The sequence below is a fragment of the Haliotis rufescens genome, unplaced genomic scaffold (assembly GCF_023055435.1).
Source record: "Haliotis rufescens isolate VD_foot unplaced genomic scaffold, xgHalRufe1.0.p SCAF_6, whole genome shotgun sequence".
Taxonomy (NCBI): domain Eukaryota; kingdom Metazoa; phylum Mollusca; class Gastropoda; order Lepetellida; family Haliotidae; genus Haliotis; species Haliotis rufescens.
Window position 1 is genome coordinate 6,573,005 of NW_025964334.1, and position 24,755 is coordinate 6,597,759.

A 24,755-nucleotide genomic window follows, 5' to 3' on the forward strand; every position below is an offset into this window, starting at 1 on the left:
CCACAGAGATGAGGATATAACATTGACTATACGTGGTCATCTCAAAAGGAAGAGGGCATGTTTTTGTCTGTTCTCATTCAAATGGGGAAATTGCTTTATCAAAGTGTATGTACCTGTTTTCTCTCAGTTTTTCGATCACCTATAAAATTTACGAATGTTTGAATATTAGGAATGGTTAAAGGGGAGGTGGTGCGAACTCCAGCATCCCTCTATATCAGTGTTTGACACTAACTACAACAGCTTTAAAGAGTAGCCAATGAATTCTTGCGTCTTCGAAAGTTTTATTCATAACTTTGAGGTTGCTGTGTGATCGGCGATAAATTTGCTCGTGGGGGTTGCACAGACATTCAAGTCTGTGCACAGTTACCTCCCTTACACCATCACCACACTTGGCCTGTCTCGGTCAGGTCGGATCGTGCAGAGTGGACAATAACAATTTTGTGACAATACTTTTTTTCACACTTCGACAAAACGCTTTCCATGTTCATAGGAAACCCTGCCCCATCGATGGCACCCGTCACAAACACATGCAAAGGCTAGTCAATTGAACAACCATGGATTATATGGAACAAGTCCAAATAGGTATTTGGATCGGACATTATTTTTGTCACTGGTGCGTCAAATTTCTAAATGTTATCCTCAGTGAATAATGATTGGAAAATGAGGACGCAAAAGGGCTACGTTTTATCATTGTCATCTTATTATTATTAAATCATACAATGCAAATATGACTGTGGAATTTTACATAGCAATCAGTAGAGACACAATATCTAAAACCTTTCAAAACATGTGAACTGTGAATGTCACTTTGTGTCTTTAATCGATATATAGGGCTGTGTCCTCCACAATCAGTGGGCATGCGGTAATTGTTCCAATGTTTATGAAATACTGTTCAAAGCGGCGTTAGACCCAACTCACTCACTCACCGAACTTGGCATAATAGTTCTTCAGCAACCCATCCTTGCCGTAAAAGGCGACGATGCGATCATGTGGTCAGACTCGTTGACTTCGTTGATGCATATCATCGTATTCCAATTGCGTGGGTCGAGGCTCATGATGTGGATCACTAGATTGTCTGGTCCAGACTCGATTATTTACAGACCGCCGTCACATAACTGGAATATTACTGAGTGCGGCGATTATAAACAAACAAACATGAGCATGTGTTTATGAATCACTATTAAATAGAAACGGTGAACATACCCGGCACTGCCAAAAGACTTTTTTTCGAGGATTGTGTACATTCAAATGGAACTATTATTCTAAACTTGTTTTTGAAATTGCACTCATCCATTTCCAAAGCTATGATGGCCAGTTAAAAAGTTTGTATCGTCTAAAATGAGGCGAATAAATTTACGGCTGGTTCTGATTAGCTATTGCAAAGTTAGTGTGGACACATGAAACCATCTTATTTAGATATTTCTAGATGCAGATATTGCACAGTTCTTGCCTGGTTCACTAGGCGGAGGGGTAGCCTAGTGGTTAAAGTGTTCGCTCGTCACGCCTAAGACCCGGGTTCGATTCCCAACATGGGTACAATGTGTGAAGCCCATTTCTGGTGTTTACCGCCGTGATATTGCTGGAATATTGCTACAATTCAGTTGTATGGAGTAAAGAAGGCGATGAGCACGTACATGGGTGTTCATTAAAGATTTCCCCTAAACCACTTAGGGTTATCATATTTGGTTGAAATTTCACATGTGTAATGATACATGTATCTATGGGTTATGTCTGAATTTGCAGCACCGAACTATCAATCTTACTACTTTTACAGGTGTTACGATCGAGTAGGGTGTGACAATGGAGCCAGTAGAATACCGAGCAGTGATTAGGTTTTTATATTTGAAAGGTCGCACACCAAAAGAAACTTTCGATGAAATGAAACCAACTTATGGGGAAGATGCCCCATCATATGACGTTGGTAAACACTGGCATCGCCAGTTCAAGTGTGGTCGGACACCTGGGGAAACAGCTGCCATTCCTTGTCGCCCCCATTCAGCCATTGATGAGGACACTATCCATCAAGTGGAGACCGCCATTTTGGCAGACCGACGTATAACTGTTCGCCAGTTAGCACAAGATGTCAAGATCAGTGTAGGGTCTGTGAAAAAAATCATCCATGACAATTTGAACATGCATAAGGTGTCTGCACAATGGATTCCCAGGTTGCTCACACCTTTCCAAAAGCAGGAACGAGTCAATTGCTCAAAGGATCTTTTGGACATGAGCCAAAAAAACAGGCAAACTTTTTTGACAGACATATCACCCAGGATGAAACATGGGTCCATCACTATGATCCTGAGACTAAAGTTCAGTCGATGCAATGGAAGCATGTGGAGTCACCACCCCCAAAGAAGGCACGTTTCTAACCCTCTGCAGGCAAGGTCATGCTCACGGTGTTTTGGGACCAGCACGGAGTAGTGACGATGGATTTCTTGGCAAAGGGTACCACAATTACAGGAGCTTATTATGCTTCACTGCTGCGGAAATTGCGGGACGCTATCAAGCTTAAGAGGCGTGGCATGCTGACAAAGGGTGTCCGTCTCCTGCAAGACAATGCTCCAGTACACAACTCTCATGTTGCCCAGACAGAAGCACGGTCCTGTGGCTATGAAATCCTTCCACATCCTCCTTACTCTCCTGACCTTGCACCATCTGACTTCCACCTCTTTCCAACCATGATGTCATTTTTGAAGGGAAAACGTTTCACAGATGATGAAACACTGATTTCTGAAGTCAAGTCCTAGTTTGAGACGTAAAATGAGGGCTTTTACAAGCGAGGTCTCCATAGTTGCATAAAACGATGGGAGAAGTGTGGTTCCTATATGGTGAAATACTAATACCTATGCCAAGTTTCATTCCGCTAGGTCCATCGGAAGTGTGTCAGGGGAAATCTTTAATGAACACCCCTCCGTAGGTGACGCCCGAGAGTGGTGTAGGGATATCTAGGAATCTTACTGAACCAAAACCAGTGGATTCTGTAGACCAGGTAAATCTCCATTGTGGGTTGAAGTGTATGCGAGACCCTTAGGCCACTGTTCCATTGATACATAAATATCAACAAGTCGACAAAGCCCTGTCCATAGCCACAAGAACATTTTACTTTTATCCTAACACATTTTCGATTGCACAACAATATAAATTAATGTTGTGCTGGTCATAAATGGTAAATGTACGATTATCGGTACCATATTGGTCAAATACAGAAGGCATCTCACCTGGTTCTGGCTATCATCGTGACGTCATTGCTTTCGGGGGCTTACTGAGGAAAAGAACTGGACTTTTACTGATTTGTTTATATATTTCCCTCTGTTTTGCCTTTTACGATCAATGGAATGACCGATTATTCTCTGGCTTTGACGTTATAGATTTATATTTACGTGTATTTGTTTTACCGTTAAGCTAAATAAGTTAATTCCGTTTCTGTGTTTTAACAGGACCTTGATTGCCCAATACGTCAAATATTCCCCATTGGGCCCCATAATTCCGTGCTGACAGAGGAAGACATACATCGTAATATGTATTACAAGCGTTGTTTAAGGGGCGAGGCTGCACGTAACTGTCCACATACATACGTGCTATATGAGGGTCAACACTACAGATGGGCATCAACTGGTCACACTGTGGAACATTGCTGATGGTGTGTCGTCATACCTTGGAGGCATACCTTATAACGGACCTTACGGATATAACGTTCTATTGTTTGGTCACGGGCATTTGCTGTGTATACACTGTATATATGCTTATAACGAACTACGGTTATATCGAACTAAAAGATGTGGCCCCTTTGAGTTCGTTATAACCAGTTAACTGTATTTAATCAAGTATACTGAGTGGGTGGGTGGGTGGGTGGGTGGGTGAGTGAGTGAGTGAGTGAGTGAGTGAGTGAGTGAGTGAGTGAGTGAGTGAGTGAGTGAGTGAGTGAGTGAGTGAGTGAGTGAGTGAGTGAGTGAGTGAGTGAGTGAGTGAGTGAGTATGGTTTTAGCAATATTCCGGCAATGTCACGGCGGGAGACACTCCATTGTGCCCATTTGGGAAATCGAACCCGGGTCTTCGGCGTGACGAGCGAACGCTTTAACCACAAGGCTACCCCCGCCCCCAGTCAAGTACACAGTATGGATACAGTATGTCTAGTGGTTTACATAAACATACATTTGTGCATGTATTGAAGAAAGGACATAAAACTCTCAGATTAAATGAAATAAATCAGGACGAAAACAAAACTATATTTGTGTGGGCAAACTTCTTTACTGAATAAATACAATACATAAAGTCAATAATTCATCGAGAAGCATGTATGGATGAAATACAACATATCAATCTTGTATATTGGAATCTCGCTTTCTTCTTAACTAACGCTTTGAAAATGGCGTTAGCGACACAGAATATCAGACTATCATGATGCACAATGCATCATTTTCTTCTTATTCTACACAAGAATACCATTAGCAGCTTGTTTTTTAACTTCTTTGTGATTTGAAACTCATTGCCATACCAGCAGAAACACAAAATATGCCTAAATATATGCTCCTGGAAAAAAGGTCAACCGCCGTCTTTTTTATATTTTTGGATATCTCGTACTTCGATGTATCTTTTGTGAACTTTTACAAATGATATCGGTCTCATTTTGACAAATGGCCGAGATACAATCCATACCCCCTAGACAGTTGGTACAACCCATACCCCCTAGACAGTTGGTACAACTCATACCCCCTAGACAGTTGGTACAACCCATACCCCCTAGACAGTTGGTACAACCCATACCCCCTAGACAGTTGGTACAACCCATACCCCCTAGACAGTTGGTACAACCCATACCCCCTAGACAGCTGGTACAATCCATACCCCGTAGACAGTTGGTACAACCAATACCCCCTAGACAGTTGGTACAAACCATACCTCCTTGACAGTTGGTACAACCCATACCCCCTAGACATTTGGTACAACCCATACCCCCTAGACAGTTGGTACAACCCATACCTCTTTGACAGTTGGTACAAACCATACCTCCTAGACAGCTGGTACAACCCATACCCCCTAGACAGCTGGTACAACCCATACCCCTACACAACTGGTACAGCCCATATCCCCTAGACAGTTGGTACAACCCATACCCCCTACACAACTGGTACAGCCCATACCCCTAGACAGTTGGTACAACCCATACCCCCTAGACAGTTGGTACAACCCATACCCCCTAGACAGTTGGTACAACCCATACCCCCTAGACAGCTGGTACAACCCATACCCCTACACAACTGGTACAACCCATACCCCCTAGACAGCTGGTACAACCCACAGTTGGTACAACCCATACCCTGTAGACAGCTGGTACAACCCACAGTTGGTACAAGAACATTAAATGTAATTCCACGTGGTACAAGAACACTGAATGTTCCTAGACATGGAACAAGAACACTGTAAGTTCTTCCAGGTGTTACAAGAACACTATCTTCCCCCAGATGTTCCTCCCCATGATACAAGAACATTACATGTTCCTCGTGATGGTGGCGAGTCTCTACATGTTTGATGTTTGTATCACTCAGCAATAATCCAGCCATATGACGGCGATCTGTAAATAATCGAGTCTGGACCAGGCAATCCAGTGAGTAATATCATGAGCCACGATCCACGCTATTGGGATACGATGACATGCATCAACCAAGTCAGCGAGCCATCCGATCCCGTTAGTCGCCTCTCACAAGCATAATCGCCTTTTACGGCAAGCAAGGGTTGCTGAAGACCTGTTCTACCCCGGATATTCACGGGTCTTCAAGTCGCTACAGAGAACCACATGAAGAATCAGAAAGGGTGGACAAAATTTAATACTGTCGCGAAGCAGCTACAAAAGATGTCATTAAATGATGAGTTCCGTGTCTGTGTAGCATGAGAACAGCTCTTTTTCTATACATAATATAAGATAGCTACACGATAAATCACAAAGAGCGATCAAGAACAAAGCGTGGTTAATTTGTCGATAAAACAGTGTTCTATCATGACGTCTTTTCTGGAGATTTGAATACCCGCTCGCAACTTGATATATAAACTTGATATATTGGACGACATTATTTTTTAGAGGAAAGTGTCTCTAAGTTGTTCCCCATATATATAGCTTGGCTACGCAGATCAACGGTTTGGCCGAATGATCGCATCCAAAAGTGGGAGAGATATGACAATCGGTATTTGGAGAAAAGGTACAGATAATCTACGCGACTGTGGGAATATGTGGGAAATACCAAATGTAACCCATCTGTTCGTAAAATGGCTCATACAGTTGTTGTTGTTTTTTATTGTTGTTGTTTAAAGCCTAACTCATGAATATTCTACCGACAGCAAATAAATAATCGAGTCTGGACCAGACAAATCAATGATTGATATTATGAACAACGCCGCACGCCGTCCGGATACGAAGACACGCAATGAAGCAAGTCACCGAGCCTGGATTTCAAATCCATTATTCCAGGCTGGAAGATCCTCGGTGATCTCTGGTACAAGGGACTAGTTTATGGACTGCCCAAGCGCCCATACCATGGTGGTGACACGTGGTCCTGTGCACAGCGCACAGGTCACACATCGGGTGAAGTTAAGCAACGTTCGTGGCGGAGAGTCCTTTGACCGCGTCTCGGCACCTTGGCTCCTGAGAGTTTCTAGGGCTTCGGTCCTGTCCCACACTGAAGCACATGTGAGACATGTGGCGTCTCCTTGGCCAAGAACATTTGTCTGAAATATGCCTCTGTTCACCAGGCTTTGAATGGGTACCCGGTAGGATGAGAAGGCAATGTGGTTGTTAACCTTCTAGCTTGGGCTGTATACTCCCTAGGGAGGTGAGAATGGTTCTTGAGTGCACACTGATCCAGTGACCGGAGCATGCCCTTGAGTGGTGTGGAAATATGCGCAACATTATTAGCCTATTGTTGTTGTTATTATCATTATTATTATTATTACCACAATGCATGAACAAACAGTCGAGATCGCCGTGCATGCACTCATCTTATCGTAAACAACCAAAACACACGAGCATAATCTTTAGCACGTGTCACCTGCTTCCTGAGACAAAATTCTGTGAATCTCCAACCGAACCCAATAGATTTGCCACTGAAAAAATTAAAACGTCTCGTTATGAAGTCACTGCACATCATTATGAAAAGTCATATGTTTTATTCCGTTACACAATCACATGAAGAAGGCTATTACACGACGGACATGTGAAATTCTGGTGATAACGTTTCGACGTTTTTCAAATTCAAGTTTCAAATTAAATGTTAAGAGTCATCGTAGTCTGACGGATTTCACTTTACCGTCTTCCAAGCGCGCCTCCCAGGAAGTAAAACTCCGGCCATCTTGCTTGGTAAGGCTGCCACATGATCACAGGACGGGGGATGGGTTTGGGTTTGCTTGCTGGTTTCGGGGTGGGTGGTGGGGGCTTGTAGGCCGGTTTGATATAAGAATAGAGACAGCCTCCGAGTGGGAATCCCACCCGGTTTAAGAACGGACACACGCGAACTCTCTTGTAGCGATTTTGAGGTGTCCAGAAGTCACGTTTGTTTTGACCTTGACCTTTATAGGTGGGAACAGAGATGCTGTTCTTGGGTTTTCCTTGATGAAATGAATTTCTGACAGTGATATATTCACGTGGGGTAGCCTCATCTTGAGTTGGTTGTGAATAGGTGTCATAGTCAGGTATCAGTGGTCCAATATTATGTAACAGGGCCTTCAAGAAAACGTCGTCTGTTTGGCTTTGGTGAGGGTGAGAAACAGCGCCATCTATCGGTGTTGACGCCCCTGCATGTGTGTGTAGTACTGGTGATGACATCAGGACCACAGCGATAGCCACCAGAGGGAGCTGTAAGAAAACGATGTTTGTTCATTGAAATGTTGGATTTGAATTAGGAATGTTTAATTGTAATACATTTATCAGATTGGATTTCGTAAACATGCAAAAATAATAATATTAAGCAAATGTATAATATAAGGTACAATAGTGAGTGAGTATGGTTTTACGCCGCTTTTAGCAATATTCCAGCAATATCACGGCGGGGGACACAATAAATGGGCTTCACACAGTAAGGTACAATAATGCAGACAAGACATCATAAATTATCAAAGCAATTTTACTTGGCGACACTTCCCTACCCAGAGTTCCATGCGGCCAGGATAGTACCTCTGGCACCGGCCAGCGCCATGTGACGATTCGTCACATCTTACATAGTCGTCTTATAAAAAGTTTGCACATCGGTTTTCGATTTATACGTCAATGAACCGGAAAAAACCCACAGTCAATCCTTAAATGAACCGAAAAAAACACAGGAAATCCTGAAATGAACCGAAAAAAACCAGTCAATCCTGAAATGAACCGAAAAAACCCACAGTCAAGCCTTAAATGAACCGAAAAAAACACAGTCAATCCTTAAATGAACCGAAAGAACCACAGTCAATCCTGAAATGAACCGAAAAAAACCCACAGTCAACCCTGAAATGAACAGAAAAAAACCACAGTCAATCCTGAAATGAACCGAAAACCCCACAGTCAATACTTAAATGAACAGAAAAAACCCACAGTCAAGCCTTAAATGAACCGAAAAAAAACAGTCAATCCTGAAATGAACAGAAAAAACCCAGTCAATCCTGAAATGAACCGGAAAAAACACAGTTAATCCTTAAATGAACCGAAAAACCCACAGTCAATCCTGAAATGAACAGAAAAAAACCAGTCAATCCTGAAATGAACCGAAAAAAACCAGTCAATCCTGAAATGAACCGGAAAAAACACAGTCAATCCTTAAATGAACCGAAAAACCCACAGTCAATCCTGAAATGAACAGAAAAAAAACAGTCAATCCTGAAATGAACAGAAAAAAACCACAGTCAATCCTGAAATGAACCGAAAAACCCACAGTCAATACTTAAATGAACAGAAAAAAACTCACAGTCAATCCTGAAATGAACAGAATAAACCCACAGTCAATCTTTATATGAACAGAAAAAACCAACAGTCAATCCTGAAATGAACAGAAAAACCCACAGTCAATACTTAAATGAACCGAAAAAACACAGTCAATCATGAAATAAACAGGTTGTGAACAGCCACCTAATTTTTATCTTGTAACTAAAACTGAATATTTTTCGAAATGATTTTCCTTGGCGCTCGGCTGTAAGGGAATAAAAAACGGACTGGTCGGCTCGGAGTATACTGTGTCTGAGTGGGGTATTTATGTTAAACTGCGGCATGGTATCTCAGTGGGCTAGCTCTATAAAATCGGCATTAGTGCAGATTAGTACAAGCAGACAGACACACACACACACACACACACACACACACACACACACACACACACACACGCACGCACAAACGCACAAACGCACACACACAAACGCACGCACGCACGCATACATGTCGCTATATAAGAGCAATTATCTTGAACGCTACCCTAAACTGGGCTGCCACAATAAAATCGGCATTAGTCGGGACTTGTTTCCGCATCAAAACGCACACACACACGCGCGCATACACGCCGCTATATCGAGCAATTATCTTGAATGCTACGTTATCACCACATTTCACCTCTAAAATATTTATCTTCGAAAAAAATACAAGTAAATTAATTTTGTTCCAATTTGCGATAATGTATTTGAATGACAAGCATGAATCTTTTCACAAAGGCCCAAGGAGATAAACAATCAATGCCTCGTGTATAGTCATTTCCAGTCGGCTTTCAGTTCCATGCAAGGTCATATAGGTCACAGCTTTGTTCGACATAACGCAACATGAAACATCGTCGCAAGGTGCTGCGTTTGGGCGAATCTGCACGTGTAAAATAATGTTGTGAAGATAACTTGAAGCATGATATCAGAGACTTCGAGAGCATGGTATTTTGTTTTTTATTTGGGGGGGGGGGGGGGGGGAGATCTGGCCTACAGAGGACAAAACTGGTTGTCATAGATATATATTTTAATATTTAAATCCCCAACAGTTACATTGACCTCGTGTTACGACGTGTTACATGTTACCGTTCTTTCAGTGCAACCCAAGATCTTGTTTCAACGGGAACATGCATGACCTTACACAGCTCGTGTTGTACAACACGGCCTCGAACAACGTCAGTGTTATCCCATGGCCAACCGCTTCACCAGACATGTCACTCACAGAACATCCTTGAGATCATCTTGACAAGAACATCCGACGCCATCCCAATCCTCCAATGACCGGAAATCAGTTTGAACAATAACTGAGAGAGGAATGGAGAGCAATTCTTGATGCGTCATTAGACGCCAACGAACTCTGTCCGACTTCGTGTGCACGTCTGTTTGTTTGCACGTGGAGGCCATACACATTATTAACGGGTTGACGTTCATTTAGAGACAATAACGAATATACACTCACAAGTCGTCCTGATATGAGCGTGATCTGGCCCTAGTGCTGTGTGGGATCTATGATGTTGACACTTGAAGGTCAATAGTGTGTTCATGAGAGTTGGGGCGCTGGGGTAGTCTGTTGGTTAAAGCGTTCGCTCGTCACGTCAAAGACCCGGGTTCGATTCTCCACATGGGTACAATGTGTGAAGCCCATTTCTGGTCTCCCCGGTCGTGATATTGCTGGAATATTGCTAAAACCGGCGTAAAACCATACTCACTAAAACATAAGCATCAGCGCGCTGTTAGTGTTCTATTTTACCTTTATGACAAAATTCGGTATACTTTCTTATCATCATCAGTATATACGGCTAAAAACGGCAACAAACGTATTAGTAATTATCATAAATAATTGTTTTCGCACTTGTCAAATATTCACTAAAATACATTTAAACCCTGAAGCAAACACTCTGATTATTAACTCTTAAGAAGAGAACATATGCGTTATCAGTTCACAGTATAAGTCCTTCATTACTTGCAATTTCGGAGACCCGTGAAGATTCGGGGTAGAATAGGTCTTCAGAAACCCATGCTTGCCCTGAAAGGTGACTATGCTTGTCGTAAGAGGCGACTAACGGGATCGGGTGGTCAGGCTCGCTGACTTGGTTGATGCATGTCATCGTATCACAAATGTGTGGATCGATGCTCATGATGTCACTCACTGGATTGTCTGGTCCAGAGTCGATTATTTATAGACTGCCGTCATATAGCTGGAATATTGCTGAGCGCGATGTTAAACAACAAACACACAAACGCAATTTCAGAGTCCATTTCTGCATATTACCATCATATAGTGAGTTCAGAGCTGGTCATACTGGAACTAGAGATCATATTGGATTTGTATAACATATTCTGACTATTTTTCTATTTCAAGACCGCCTCCGTGGTCTAGTGGTAGAGCGGCCGCCCGGAGAGCGGAAGATCCGGGATTCGATCCCCGGCCGCGTCATACCCAAAGACGTTTAAAGATTGTATTTGTTGTTACCCAGCCTGTTGCTCGACATTAAGGGGCTAAAACAAGGACTGCTCAGCTCGGAGACAATATACTGTGTCTGAGTTAGGTATTCATGTGAAACTGCGGCATGGTATCTCAGTGGGCTAGCTCTATAAAATCGGCATTAGTCCAGACTAGTACAAGCAGACACACACACACACACACACACACACACACACACACACACACACACACACAAACGCACGCACGCACGCGCGCATACATGTCGCTATATAAGAGCAATTATCTTGAACGCTACCCTAAACCCCATTTCACCACAATTCACCTCTAAAATACTTACTCGTATCTTCGAAAAAAATACAAGTAAATTAATTTTGTTCCAATTTGCGATAATGTATTTAAATGACAAGAGAGTATCTTTTCACAAAGGCCCAAGGGGATAAACAATCAATACCTAGTGTATAGTTATTCCAAGTCGCGATAAAAGTGCAACAATCTTGGACGCGATGTGAAACCCCATTTCACCTCACCTATTTCAAATAGAAGACATCGAGCTTTTGTGTACTTACACATAAACAACTCGTTAACACGAGATACGTAAATCATATCGCTTTATAATATCTTTAATCTAAATGTCAATATATCTGATTATGTTTTTTTAAAACAAAGAAACAAATTACAGTTCTGGATTCTAGATTTGATTTCTGTCTGTGTAACGTTATCTTGACTTCTCACTGAATGACCGTAAGATACTAAGTAATTTGTTGTGAGTCACATACATATTCTTTGGGTCCTCCTTTCTGAGGATAAAATAGAGTCTCTTGAAGCAGTCACCGGGGCAATATGATGTTAGACTGGTTCCCGTTCGTTCCTGCGACAGATTGAAAAGCGGAACAAGTGCAGCGACACCAAGCGGAGGATCCGGGAACCAGTCTAATATGATGTCTACAACAAACCGTGGGCCCAGAACAACAGCTGGGAGTGAAAACTAGGTGCTGGAGGCCTACTGCCCTGGAATAATATGGAGAATCAAAAAAGGTTTACAGATGTCCTACTCTGCCCTGGAATAATATGGTGAATCAAAACAGGTTTACGGGGGACCTACTCTGCCCAGGGCCCACTTGCGCAAAGCGATCTTAGCGCTAAGATGATCGTAACTCCCATACTTTAACATAGGCTTACAATAGTCTTAGCGCTAAGATCGCTTTGCGCAAGTGGGCCCTGGGCAGAGTAGGTCCCCCGTAAACCTGGGTAACTTTCGGCGTTCCTTGCACATAGTCTTACACGCTGGATATAGCGGAAATATTCTACAGAAAAGCGTTCAGCGCAACTCACTCACTCAACCCCAGAAAAAAACACCTTACTGCACGTGTGGGAACCTGGGCCATGATGAACGCCATAGTTAGCAGATGAACAGTGAGTCATCACAACAGCAACTGATGAACTGAGGGTATCATCACTACAGGGAGTCATCACTACATGGAGTCATCACTACATGGAGTCATCACTACAGTGACTGTTGATTTGAGGGAGTCATCACTACAGGGTGTCATCACTACAGGGAGTCATCACTACAGTGACTGTTGATTTGAGGGAGTCATCACTACAGGGAGTCATCACTACAGGGGGTCATCACTACAGGGGGTCATCACTACAGGGAGTCATCACTACAGGGGGTCATCACTACAGTGACTGTTGATTTGAGGGAGTCATCACTACAGGGTGTCATCACTACAGGGAGTCATCACTACAGTGACTGTTAAACTGAGGGAATCACTACTACAGTGACTGTTGAACTGTGGGAGTCATCACTACAGGGAGTCATCACTACAGTGACTGTTAAACTGAGAGAGTCATCACTACAGGGAGTCATCACTACAGTGACTGTTAAACTGAAGGAATCACTACTACAGTGACTGTTAAACTGAGGGAATCACTACTACAGTGACTGTTGAACTGTGGGAGTCATCACTACATGGAGTCACCACTACAGTGACTGTTGTACTGAGAGAGTCATCACTACAGGGAGTCACCACTACAGTGACTGTTAAACTGAAGGAATCACTACTACAGTGACTGTTAAACTGTGGGAGTCATCACTACAGGGAGTCATCACTACAGGGAGTCATCACTACAGTGACTGTTAAACTGAGGGAATCACTACTACAGTGACTGTTGAACTGTGGGAGTCACTACTACAGTGACTGTTAAACTGAGGGAATCACTACTACAGTGACTGTTAAACTATGGGAATCATTACTACAGTGACTGTTGAACTGTGGGAATCACTACTACAGTGACTGTTAAACTGAGGGAATCACTACTACAGTGACTGTTAAACTGAGGGAATCACTACTACAGTGACTGTTGAACTGTGGGAGTCATCACTACAGGGAGTCATCACTACAGTGACTGTTGAACTGAGAGAGTCATCACTACAGGGAGTCATCACTACAGTGACTGTTAAACTGAAGGAATCACTACTACAGTGACTGTTGAACTGTGGGAGTCATCACTACAGGGAGTCATCACTACAGTGACTGTTGAACTGAGGGAGTCATCACTACATGGAGTCATCACTACAGTGGCTGTTGAACTGAGGGAATCACTACTACAGTGACTGTTGAACTGAGGGAGTCATCACTACAGGGAGTCATCACTACAGTGACTGTTAAACTGAGGGAATCACTACTACAGTGACTGTTGAACTGAGAGAGTCATCACTACAGGGAGTCATCACTACAGTGGCTGTTGAACTGAGGTAGTCATCACTACAGTGACTGTTGAACTGACGCAGTCATCACTACAGGGAGTCATCACTACAGTGGCTGTTGAACTGAGGGACGCATCACTACAGGGAGTCATCACTACAGTGGCTGTTGAACTGACGCAGTCATCACTACAGGGAGTCATCACTACAGTGGCTGTTGAACTGAGGGAGTCATCACTACAGGGAGTCATCACTACAGTGGCTGTTGAACTGAGGGAGTCATCACTACAGGGAGTCATCACTACAGTGGCTGTTGAACTGAGGGAGTCATCACTACAGGGAGTCATCACTACAGTGGCTGTTAGAAATCGACTGTCTGTTGTTGGAGGTTCGTAATGTCACATCAAACTATATATAATATAGAGCATCTTTTTTTACACTTCATGTTTGGTTCCTGTTTTACAAACGGGGTGAAAGGATCGCAATGCTGTTTTTTAAGATGTTGTGAGTTCAAGGAGTTTGTAAGGAGAGAAATGAATTACCAACTGTTTTTCAGGTAAGTGATACTTGTATATTAAGCCCACGCATTTTCACATCTGTTTTGAAGGGCGTTTGAATAACTTGTTTGTTTGTTTGTATAACGCCACATTCAAAAATAGTTCAGCTATATGACGGCGATCTGTAAATAATCGAGTCTGGACCAGACAATCAAGTGATTGATATCATGAACATCGATCTAGGCAATTGGGATAGGATGACAATCATGACATGCATCAACCAAGTCAGCGAGCCTGACCACCCGATCCCGTTAGTCGCCTCTTATGACAAGCATAGTCGCCTTTTACGGCAAGCATGGGTTGCTGAAGACCTATTTAAACCCAGATCTATACGGGTGCGTTGGAATAAGTAAACCTCAACGCGCTACCGTTATAGGCACACCATGTCGATTCAAGTAATGCATTCTTAAATAAACTCTATATGTAGATTATAAGCTGATAATATTATAACAAATTTGAACTGTCTCATATAATTCACAATTCTCGCAACTCCTTCCTGGAATCATGTCTCACATTAGCGCCGTGATGATATTTCCGAATCTGACTTTCATTAACCCCAGGCAACTACGTCAGAGAAGCATCACATCTTAGTGTTATAGTCAACTGCTAAGTAGAGTTCACAAAGGTATATTAACGCTTCTTATATCGTGTGTAATTGAATGTTATAGCACGGGAGTTACACCAATCGCGAACACGTCCCAGCCAATCCCAATAAAACAGTGGTCAGACAAGGTCATTGGTGATAAAGTATCATCGTACCCCGACGGCGTGGATGGCTGCTTATAATACCAATCAGATTCGGTTATTTACAGACCTTGTATTATAGATGGAATATAGGTTATACGGAGTTAAATAACAAACTACAAAATTGCAATTAAGAGAATTGGCGTGTTTGTAATTACAGCGCAGCTGAACTGTTGACGAATATATTTTGGGAGTGTGGTTATGCAGATGGCAGGTCCTTGGGGTAATACGAACACGACAGCAATTAGGAGTTAATGGGAGTTAAAGGAGTTTAATGGGGTCAAACAGTAGCCTCGTGCCAAGATCAACACTACAACAAATGAACACACGCCCACAGATAAAGTTTTTCTTCTTTTTCTTCAATGTCTCCATTATAACAAAAGAAATGAAAAGAGACCATTGATGATCCGACCGGAAGAGTCAAACAGAGAAATACACCAATGAACGTGTCTTGGATTGGCTTGTCACATTGATCATAACTAGTCAATTTCTCGTCTAATAAGCAACGTGTGTCGTGTTTCACTAAATAACGCCTTATTCCAAATTAAAGGTGTTTGAAATAATGGCCTGGTGATAATTTTGGAATAATCGAAGAATTGTTGGAAGCATCAAACGACTACGAAATTGAACACATGTTTCGTATTTGAATACAAACTGAAAATAACACCCCCACAATTACCTTTAAATATATAATTGATATTTTCACGTGCGTGGGTAACTCCGAGTATGATATGACAAAATTATCCAATATTCACTCCTTGCCTGCTGTTCATATATTAGAAGTACTCATTCGAAAGTATTATGAATAAGTGAATAAGTGAGTATGGTTTTTACGCCGCTATGAGCAATGTTCCAGCAATATCACGGCGGGGGACACCAGATATGGGCTTCACACAATGTACCCATGCCGGGAATCGAACCCGGGTCCTCTGCGTGACGAGCAAACGCTTTAACCACTAGGCTACCCGACCGCCCCTCGAAAGTATTATGAGGAATGCGAAAGCAAATACAGTAAGAAATCCTTTTACCGACAACTTTGAAATAAAAGCGATAAAAGCAAGTTTCATAATTACAATATATCTCTGCTAAAAGTGTTAACTAATAGTTAGAATGTATGTGCAGAAAGTAAAACGTGACTCAAGCAATAAGCACAATAATGTAGGCAGCGCTTGGGATGAGCGGTCGATGGTTACCTAGGACACAACTGAAACATCTCTCGTGATAACAACGAAACCCCGATAATCCGGAGTCCCCGCTTTCCGGACAATTAATTCCGTCAACGACTTAGTATGGTTATGGGCCGGGAACGCCCAATCTGAATTTCAGATAGTCCCGGGAAGGCCATCACAAATCGAGGGATTCTGCTGTTGGTACCGGGAGCGCCAAATCGTCGGATTACCCGTGAGTGCGATGAACCGTGAATGAGTCAGAGTTATAGACTGTGTTAACAGTTGTGCTAGTGAGTCACGATGAAGATGTGTTTGCGGATAAAGCGCTTAAGAAGATCAAAACTATTTAAAAGTTATTGACATTTTGTTTACAGTTGTGCTAGTGAGTCACGATGCGGATGTGTTTACAGATAAAGCGCTTATGAAGATCAAAACTATTAAAGAGTTATTGACTTTGTTTACAGTTGTGCTAGTGCGTCACGATGCGTACGTCTTAACAGATAAAGCGCTTAAGAAGATCAAAACTATTTAAGAGTTATTGACATTTCGTTAACAGTTGTGATAGTGAGTCACGATGCGGATGTGTTTACAGATAAAGCGCTTAAGAAGATCAAAACTATTACAGAGTTATTGACATTTTGTTTACAGTGGTACTAGTGAGTCACGATTCAGATGTGTTTACGGATAAAGCGCTTAAGAAGATCAAAACTATTTAAAAGTTATTGACATTTTGTTAACAGTTGTGGTAGTGAGTCACGATGCGGATGTGTTTACAGAAAAAGCGCTTAAGAAGATCAAAACTATTAAAGAGTTATTGACATTTTGTTTACAGTTGCAGTGAGTCTACTCACGATTCAGATGTGTTTACAGATAAAGCGCTTGTTTTTGGAAGATCAAACATTCTGAAAAGCTTTCATACGCCGAATTGTAATAATTGAAATAACATCGATAATGCATAGTATATTCGTCTTATCTTCCACAATAACCTGGCTTTGTAATGTTAAGTGCGTTGTACACCTGGACAAAAAGATCACTGACAACCAGCTTTATCAACGAGTCTGCCAAGCCCCAAAGAAAATCACCAACCAACAATGCTGTCGGCGTTCAGGATCAAATCAATGGGCACAACCAACACACGAAAATGAATGAAAAGCCATCTTACGTCTCAAACTAGGTCCCAAAAAGCGCTATGACAAGGTATGTCCGTCTTGCAATCAACCTGAATCCATTGCTCACTTGTTACTGGGATGTCAAGACCATGTTCCAGCCCGGGCTCGGTTAAAACAAGAATTGCAGTTATCTGTCGTAGATCTCCTAAAGTCAAGAGATGCAATAGCGAGGGCCAAACAAACTCTATTTCTGAGAGATGGAGAGCTTCTCGAACGTATATAAACAGAGCAGGCAAAGATAAAAATGTAATTATAATAATTTACAAAAATAGAAATCATATCAATGCAAAAACAGAAAGGTTATGAATACTAAAACTCGTATATGTGTACCCTACTCACACATGTGTGTCCCATAGAGGGACAGGTCTGCCGAAATTACTAAGGCAAAAGGCGACCTCTTTAACACTTAATGTTGGTTGGTTGGTTGGTTTGTTATTCAACGCCGCACTCAGAAATATTCCAGCTATATTACGGCGGTCTGTAAATAATCGAGTCTGGACCAGACAATCCAGTTATTGACGTCATGAGTATCGATCTACGCCGCAATATCATTGGGATACGATTGTATGCATCAACCAAGTCAGCGAGCCTGACGACCCGATCCCGTTAGTCGCCTTTAACGACAAGCATAGTCGCCTTTTACGGCAAGCATGGGTTACTGAAGACCTATTCTGCCACGGATCTTCACGGGTCTGAAGACTTAAAGAAACAACGACAACAACAATTAGCAAATGCGCAAGTGCATTAATTAAACATTAACTTCTCGGAACTTCTTAACCGGGACTGAACATAAACATGAATATGTACATTTAAACACGCATTAACTTTGATGCATAAATACGGTAATGAAATGGATAAGCGGTAGGCCTTTGTTCTCATGTTATTTGCCTGATACCGGGAGTACCAAACCCCGTGTCAATGTTTGTTTGTTTAACGCCGCACTCACCAATATTCCAGCTATATTACGGCGGTCTGCAACCAGTGATTGACATCATGAGTATCGATATTCTCAATTAGGATACGATGACATGCATTAACCAAGTCAGCGAGCCTGACCACCCGATCCCATAAGTCGTCTCTTACGACAAGCATGGGTGGTTGAAGACCTATTCTAACGCGGATCTTCATGGGTCCCGTGTCAATTAACCGTTCCTGAGCCCTTACTGGTCCCGGGAAGGCCAAGAGCAGTTTTCCTCCTAAATATCAAATTTGGCGCTCCCGGGCTGACACCCTTGGTAAAGAAGCATAGCCGCGTTCCCATGCTTCGTTTATCCAGAAAATTGGTTATCCGGCCGACAATTTCACTTCGGGCGGTAACGTCTGGATAAACGAGGTTGGACTCGCTTTCGCTCGGTCAGATACCATTGAAAGTTCACGAGTTTCGTAAAATTGGTATCTAACGAAATTGAATGTGGTATTTTATTTATTACCCACGTTAAATATATATTTAAGTGTAAATACATAACAACTTTCGTTCGTTGACAGACCAAGCTGAAACCGGTTGCAAAATCTGGTTGTGCATGAATATTGATATTTGCCCATTTCTATCCATACGCATTAACAACATGCGCCTGCAGTTGTGTTGGAAAACAAAACAGCACCGACGCTCAAGATCCTTTTGGAAGAATTTCTTCAACTTATGATAATTCAAGCGCCCTGTTGTTAGTACGAAGGGCACCTATAAGAAAAATTGAAAAGTCACATTAGCGCCGCGCTTTGAATATCGGACCAACAGTCGGTCACTCGCACAGCCGATGTCCCAACTGTGCAATCAAAATGGTTCGGTTTCCTTGATCTATCAGCTGAATTAATGTCATGTCCGTACCATTTTGGAAGAGGGAAATCAAATTGTTCGCCTAAGACATTCATGTTAACTGTACCACCCTATACTGAAGACGTGAATATCAACAAACTCAAGTCTGCTTGCATGTCAGTGACAGCTTCGAACGAAGGGCAAGGTCACAACCGGAATAAGAAAAGACAACCGTGATCTATTCACAGCGTTTTACGCTAGAGATGGGGAATGTTATTGTTCACCTTTGGGATATTTCGGGCCACATAATCAGGAGTCAGGCACACTTCTACGGAGTTTTCGAAAATGTACACTTGGAGTGATCTGGTAGTGCAGTCGTGAACAAACAACTCCCGAAACAGTGCCACAAAATGCGCTTCGAAGGGGACAGTGATGGCACAACCGGATCATCCCAACTAGATATCTGTCCAGATAGTTTAAACTGACTTTATTTCACCACGATTATGAATTTACGTTAAACAAATTGAAAATTGCGAAAGCGGTCCGGGTGCGTCACGCTCATGGGGACCCTCGATCTATTGATCGGTAGTCGTACATTGTGAATGGATATAGCTCGATTATATAATGTCTGTAGAAGTTCTATGCATAACCTATGTAGAATGCAAATCGAATTCATGCGTGGTTTCTATCTTGTTTGGTTTAATAAAGTGTTTGTAAATATCTCTCGCTCTCATGAGATTGCTTCAGTTCTGCCTTGTAGTTGCAAAATGAATGACGTCTCGCGATATTTAATGAAGGAAAAAAGTAGTCCCGATGTGACAGAGGTCACGGTTATCCAATCAAACCGAATAAAACAAGGTCAATCTTGTACGACACACGTGTGACGTACCGATTTAGTATCTTACCACCTGTATCTTCACCACGTGGGCAATAACAAGTGATATCTCCATTGTAGATATCGCTGCAATGTTATTGCATCACAATGCTTTGCAGACCATTGTGATGTCATTGTTTACCATGACGTCACAATCAAATGACATCAATAATGGCTCTGCTACTGAAGCTGCTAGCAGTACTTTTTACACTTAAAGGGCAAGTTCACACGGAAATGAACCTAATTTTCTTGTACTTTTTCCACAATAAAAGTGTTAACCTAGAAGTGTTATAGACAAAAATATAAAAATATCACAATTAATTAACATATGTTTCGCATTAAAACGATTTATATTTTTCACATTTACCAAGTCTTCTATTTCCATAACAAAAACACCATGGCTTATGCCCCTTGCAATATGACGTCATTGGTGCCAATTGATAAACATTATGACGTCATCATGCTTTGTTAGAGCCGCTTCACGTGGTGTAGGTACAGGTGTGTGATTCTAGCGTCTCAGATGCCAGCCAGCATAGTGTTATGCTGAGTCACCACTGCGCCGGAGTGTGTCGTAGGCCATGTTGTTTTACCGAAAACTTGTACTTGATATCTTTTGCGTTCAGAATAGACAGGGACCCAGTTGAATTGGCACCAATTACGTCATAATCTAAGGGGGATAACTCAGGCCTGTTTAGCTCGAAAAACGAAGGCCTCATAACGGCATATCATTTTCACACTATTGTGAGCTTCCTACTTTCACTGTGAAAAAAATGAGTGTATATTTTCAAACACAGATACTAACTTATTCTAAAATTGCGTTTTGTTTAGAAAAAGAAAGAAAGTGATTTTTGCGTGTACACTTCCCCTTTAAGACACTGCTTATTACTGTCTACAAACTGAAAAAGCTGGAAGAATGATTTTGGATGATAAATAAAATCTCACCCTCGTGTCATTTGATATGAAATTTTTCAACACTCGTCGATAAAAGTGGAACAAAATTCTCGGCAAGCCTCGGATTTTTTCCGCTTTTATCAACTCGTGTTGAGATATTTGATATCAAAAGACACTCGGGTGAGATTCTCTACATGTCTAAGGTGCCGCAATTCTCTGTGCAGAGTTGTGGCCCATGGGTACGCCAAAAGCCTATGATCGTAGGTTCGAATCTCGGTTCGCCCCGAATATGTTTCTAGGTCTGTCTGCACCATACCCGTGCCCGTGGGTTTGACCAAATTGATACACGTCTGAGACCTGCATCACTTCGGGCTTTCCTTCCACATCAAGCTGTTCACACCAACTCACTCACTCATTCACTCACACTCTCAGTTGATAAGTTTCTGGGATAGTAATAGTTTCTTGAATAGTAGCAGAGTTGGTTTGAAATAATGATATTTAAAGTAGCTACCATTCGAACAGAATTCATTTCTGCATTTTGAGTACAGCAAGAATATTCTGGTTTTCTTACTTAGATCAGTATGAAATGGACATTTTAACAACAAAAACTGGTACTTATTCCCACTTAAGAGATACATCCTTTACTATCGAATATTAAATTTGGCTCGTTTAAAGCGGCGTCATTGTCTCAGAGCGCCGCAATTTGAACGTTATTCAACCACATGATGAAAATTACAAATATGTCATGTTCAACAATTACTCAAGAACAAAACCCCTCGAACCCGAACATTTTCATCGTTCTTATGAGGAGTGTGGTGAACGTTCACGGTTTTGTTGAAACTGGTCTGCCTGACTCCCATGAGAACTGCGCAAGGCAAGAATATTGTACATGTTTCTGCATTGTACACCTCCTTCGTGACAGGCGAACGCTTTTACAGTTAGAATGCTGTAGAATATTAGTTTAATATTGACCGCAACTGCTAAATGTTATCGAACATTTAGTTTTTGAAAATTCGAATAATTCCAAAGAAACGAAGTAGATATAAAACGATGACATATTCAATAGAACCCCAAAGCAGGTGCCACTATCATTTATAGTGACTAGTAACTAGTTAGCGCTGTAAATATTCAAGGTTATAATGTGTATAAATACAGAGTGGTGCATTGTTCAGGCCGTTTAATGCATTAAACAGTCTTAAATATTCACGCGGGCAATATATTTAGACCATGATCTTCCTGTATTACATCTGAAACAAATAATGAGGAATATGATGGAAGGGAAGTGCGACTTACCATTGTGACGAGGTCAGCGTGTGGACAGCAATGGCCACCGAAGGCAGACCCCCTTTATAACTGACGGGTTGGGGAGTGGGCGGTAGCGATCTCGACAGGCAGGTGGGGGAGGGAGGGGGCGGGGTGGGGCGATGGCGTTCTGGTCAGGCGGTTTACAGGGATAAACTAGTGCCGGAGTAATATCCGAGGGAAACCATCGCTTGTTGTACGTCGTTGTCGGTAGTTTAGAGTGGGGATTCGTGGTTGTGAAATGAAGGTGAATCCTGTGATTAGTGGTTGAGGTAGGTGTGTTGTCATACTGTAACCACTTACTTATACCACTGCCACGGCAACTTGTCTTACTTTACATCACTACCACTGCAACTATCCTTACTTTTATCACTACCATTGCAAGTAACCATAATTACTTCTACCACTGCACTATTCTTACTAATACCTCTGCCACTATCCTTACTATACCACTGTCTCTATCCTTACTAGTATCACTACTATTGCAACTATCCATATCCTTACTAATACCACTGCCACTATCCTTACTATTATCACTACTATTGCAAGTAACCATGATCACAAATACCACTGCCACTATCCTTACTATTATCACTACTATTGCAAGTAACCATGATCACAAATACCACTGCCACTATCCTTACTATTATCACTACTATTGCAAGTAACCATGATCACAAATACCACTGCCACTATCCTTACTTATACCATTGCCAGTAGCCTTACTAGTATCACTACTATTGAAACTATCAATGATCAATAATATCACTACCACTGCCACTATCCTTACATATACCACTGCCACTATCCTTACTTACACCACTGCCACTATCCATACTTATACCAATGCAACTATCCTTACTATTATCACTATTATTGCAACTATCTATGGTTACTAATACCACTGCCACTATCCTTACTTATACCACTACCAGTAACCTTACTTTTATCACTACTATTGCAACTAGCCGTACTTACTAATACCACTGCCGCTGCAACTAGCCATACTGATACCACTACCACAATGCAATTATTTTTCTTTTAATAAAATCGACCAAACCCTTTCGATATTAAAAAGAAATCTTTGCTGAAGCAGAGTCGATTGTACGATTGCAACTATATTATAAGCATATGTTTATAAGTACTACTACTACTACCAATACTACTACAGCTACTGCTACTGCTGCTACTACTACTACTACTCCTACTTCTACTACTACTACTACTACTACTACTACTACTACACCTGTTACTACTACTATTACTACTTCCACTCCTGCTGCTACTACTACTACAACCCCTGCTACTACTGCTTCTCCTGCTGCTACTAATACTACTACTACTACAACTACTACTCCCGCTACTGTTACTGCTCCTGCTACTACCACTACCACTACCACTACCACTACCACTACCGCTACCACTACCACTATCACTACCGCTACTGCTACTGCTACTACAACTACTACTCCTTCTACTGCTACTACTATTACTACTACCACTCCTGCTACTGCTACTGCTACCTCTACCATTACCACTACCGCTACTGCTCCTGCTATTACTACTACCACTGCTGCTACTGCTACTGCTACCGCTACCACTGCCACTGCCACTGCCACTACCACTACCAATACCGCTACTGCTACTGCTACTGCTACTACTATTACTACTACCACTCCTGCTACTGCTACTGCTACCGCCATCGCCACCACTACCACTACCACTAGCACTACCACTACTACTCCTGCTACTGCTGCTACTATTACTACTACCACTCCTGCTACTACTACTACTTCTACTACTAATACTACTGCTATTACTGCTACTCTTGCTACTACTACTACTACTTCTTCTACTACTACCACTACTACTACTCCTGCTACTGCTACTACTACTTCTACCACTTCTGCTGCTACTACTACTACTCCTGCTACTACTACTCCTGTTACTACTCCTGCTACTACTACTACTGCTGCTGCTTCTACTACTACTACAAGTAGTACTATTACTACGACTATTATTACTACTCCTGCGGCTACTACTATTACTACTACTACTACTCCTTCAGCTACTACTACTCCTACTACAACCACTGTTACTTCTGCTGCTGATGTTGCCTCCTCCCCTACTACGACACCAACTCCAATACGAAAGATTCATTATTAGTATCGCTGCGGGACACGTGTACTATGGATAAACTATTTTCGGACAAATCATCAGA

The 24,755-nt window shown here is 42.0% G+C and overlaps 1 protein-coding gene across 1 annotated transcript; it reads right to left on the reverse strand.

The window, feature by feature from the left end:
- Positions 1-6,898: 6,898 nt before the first annotated feature.
- On the reverse strand, positions 6,899-22,564 carry LOC124148778. The gene is made up of 2 exons (XM_046520069.2): positions 22,526-22,564; positions 6,899-7,843 (listed from the first exon to the last, which is right to left on the reverse strand). Exons 1-2 carry the CDS (start codon positions 22,526-22,528, stop codon positions 7,295-7,297), a joined length of 552 nt encoding a protein of 183 aa, XP_046376025.2. The 5' UTR covers positions 22,529-22,564; the 3' UTR covers positions 6,899-7,294.
- Positions 22,565-24,755: the final 2,191 nt, after the last annotated feature.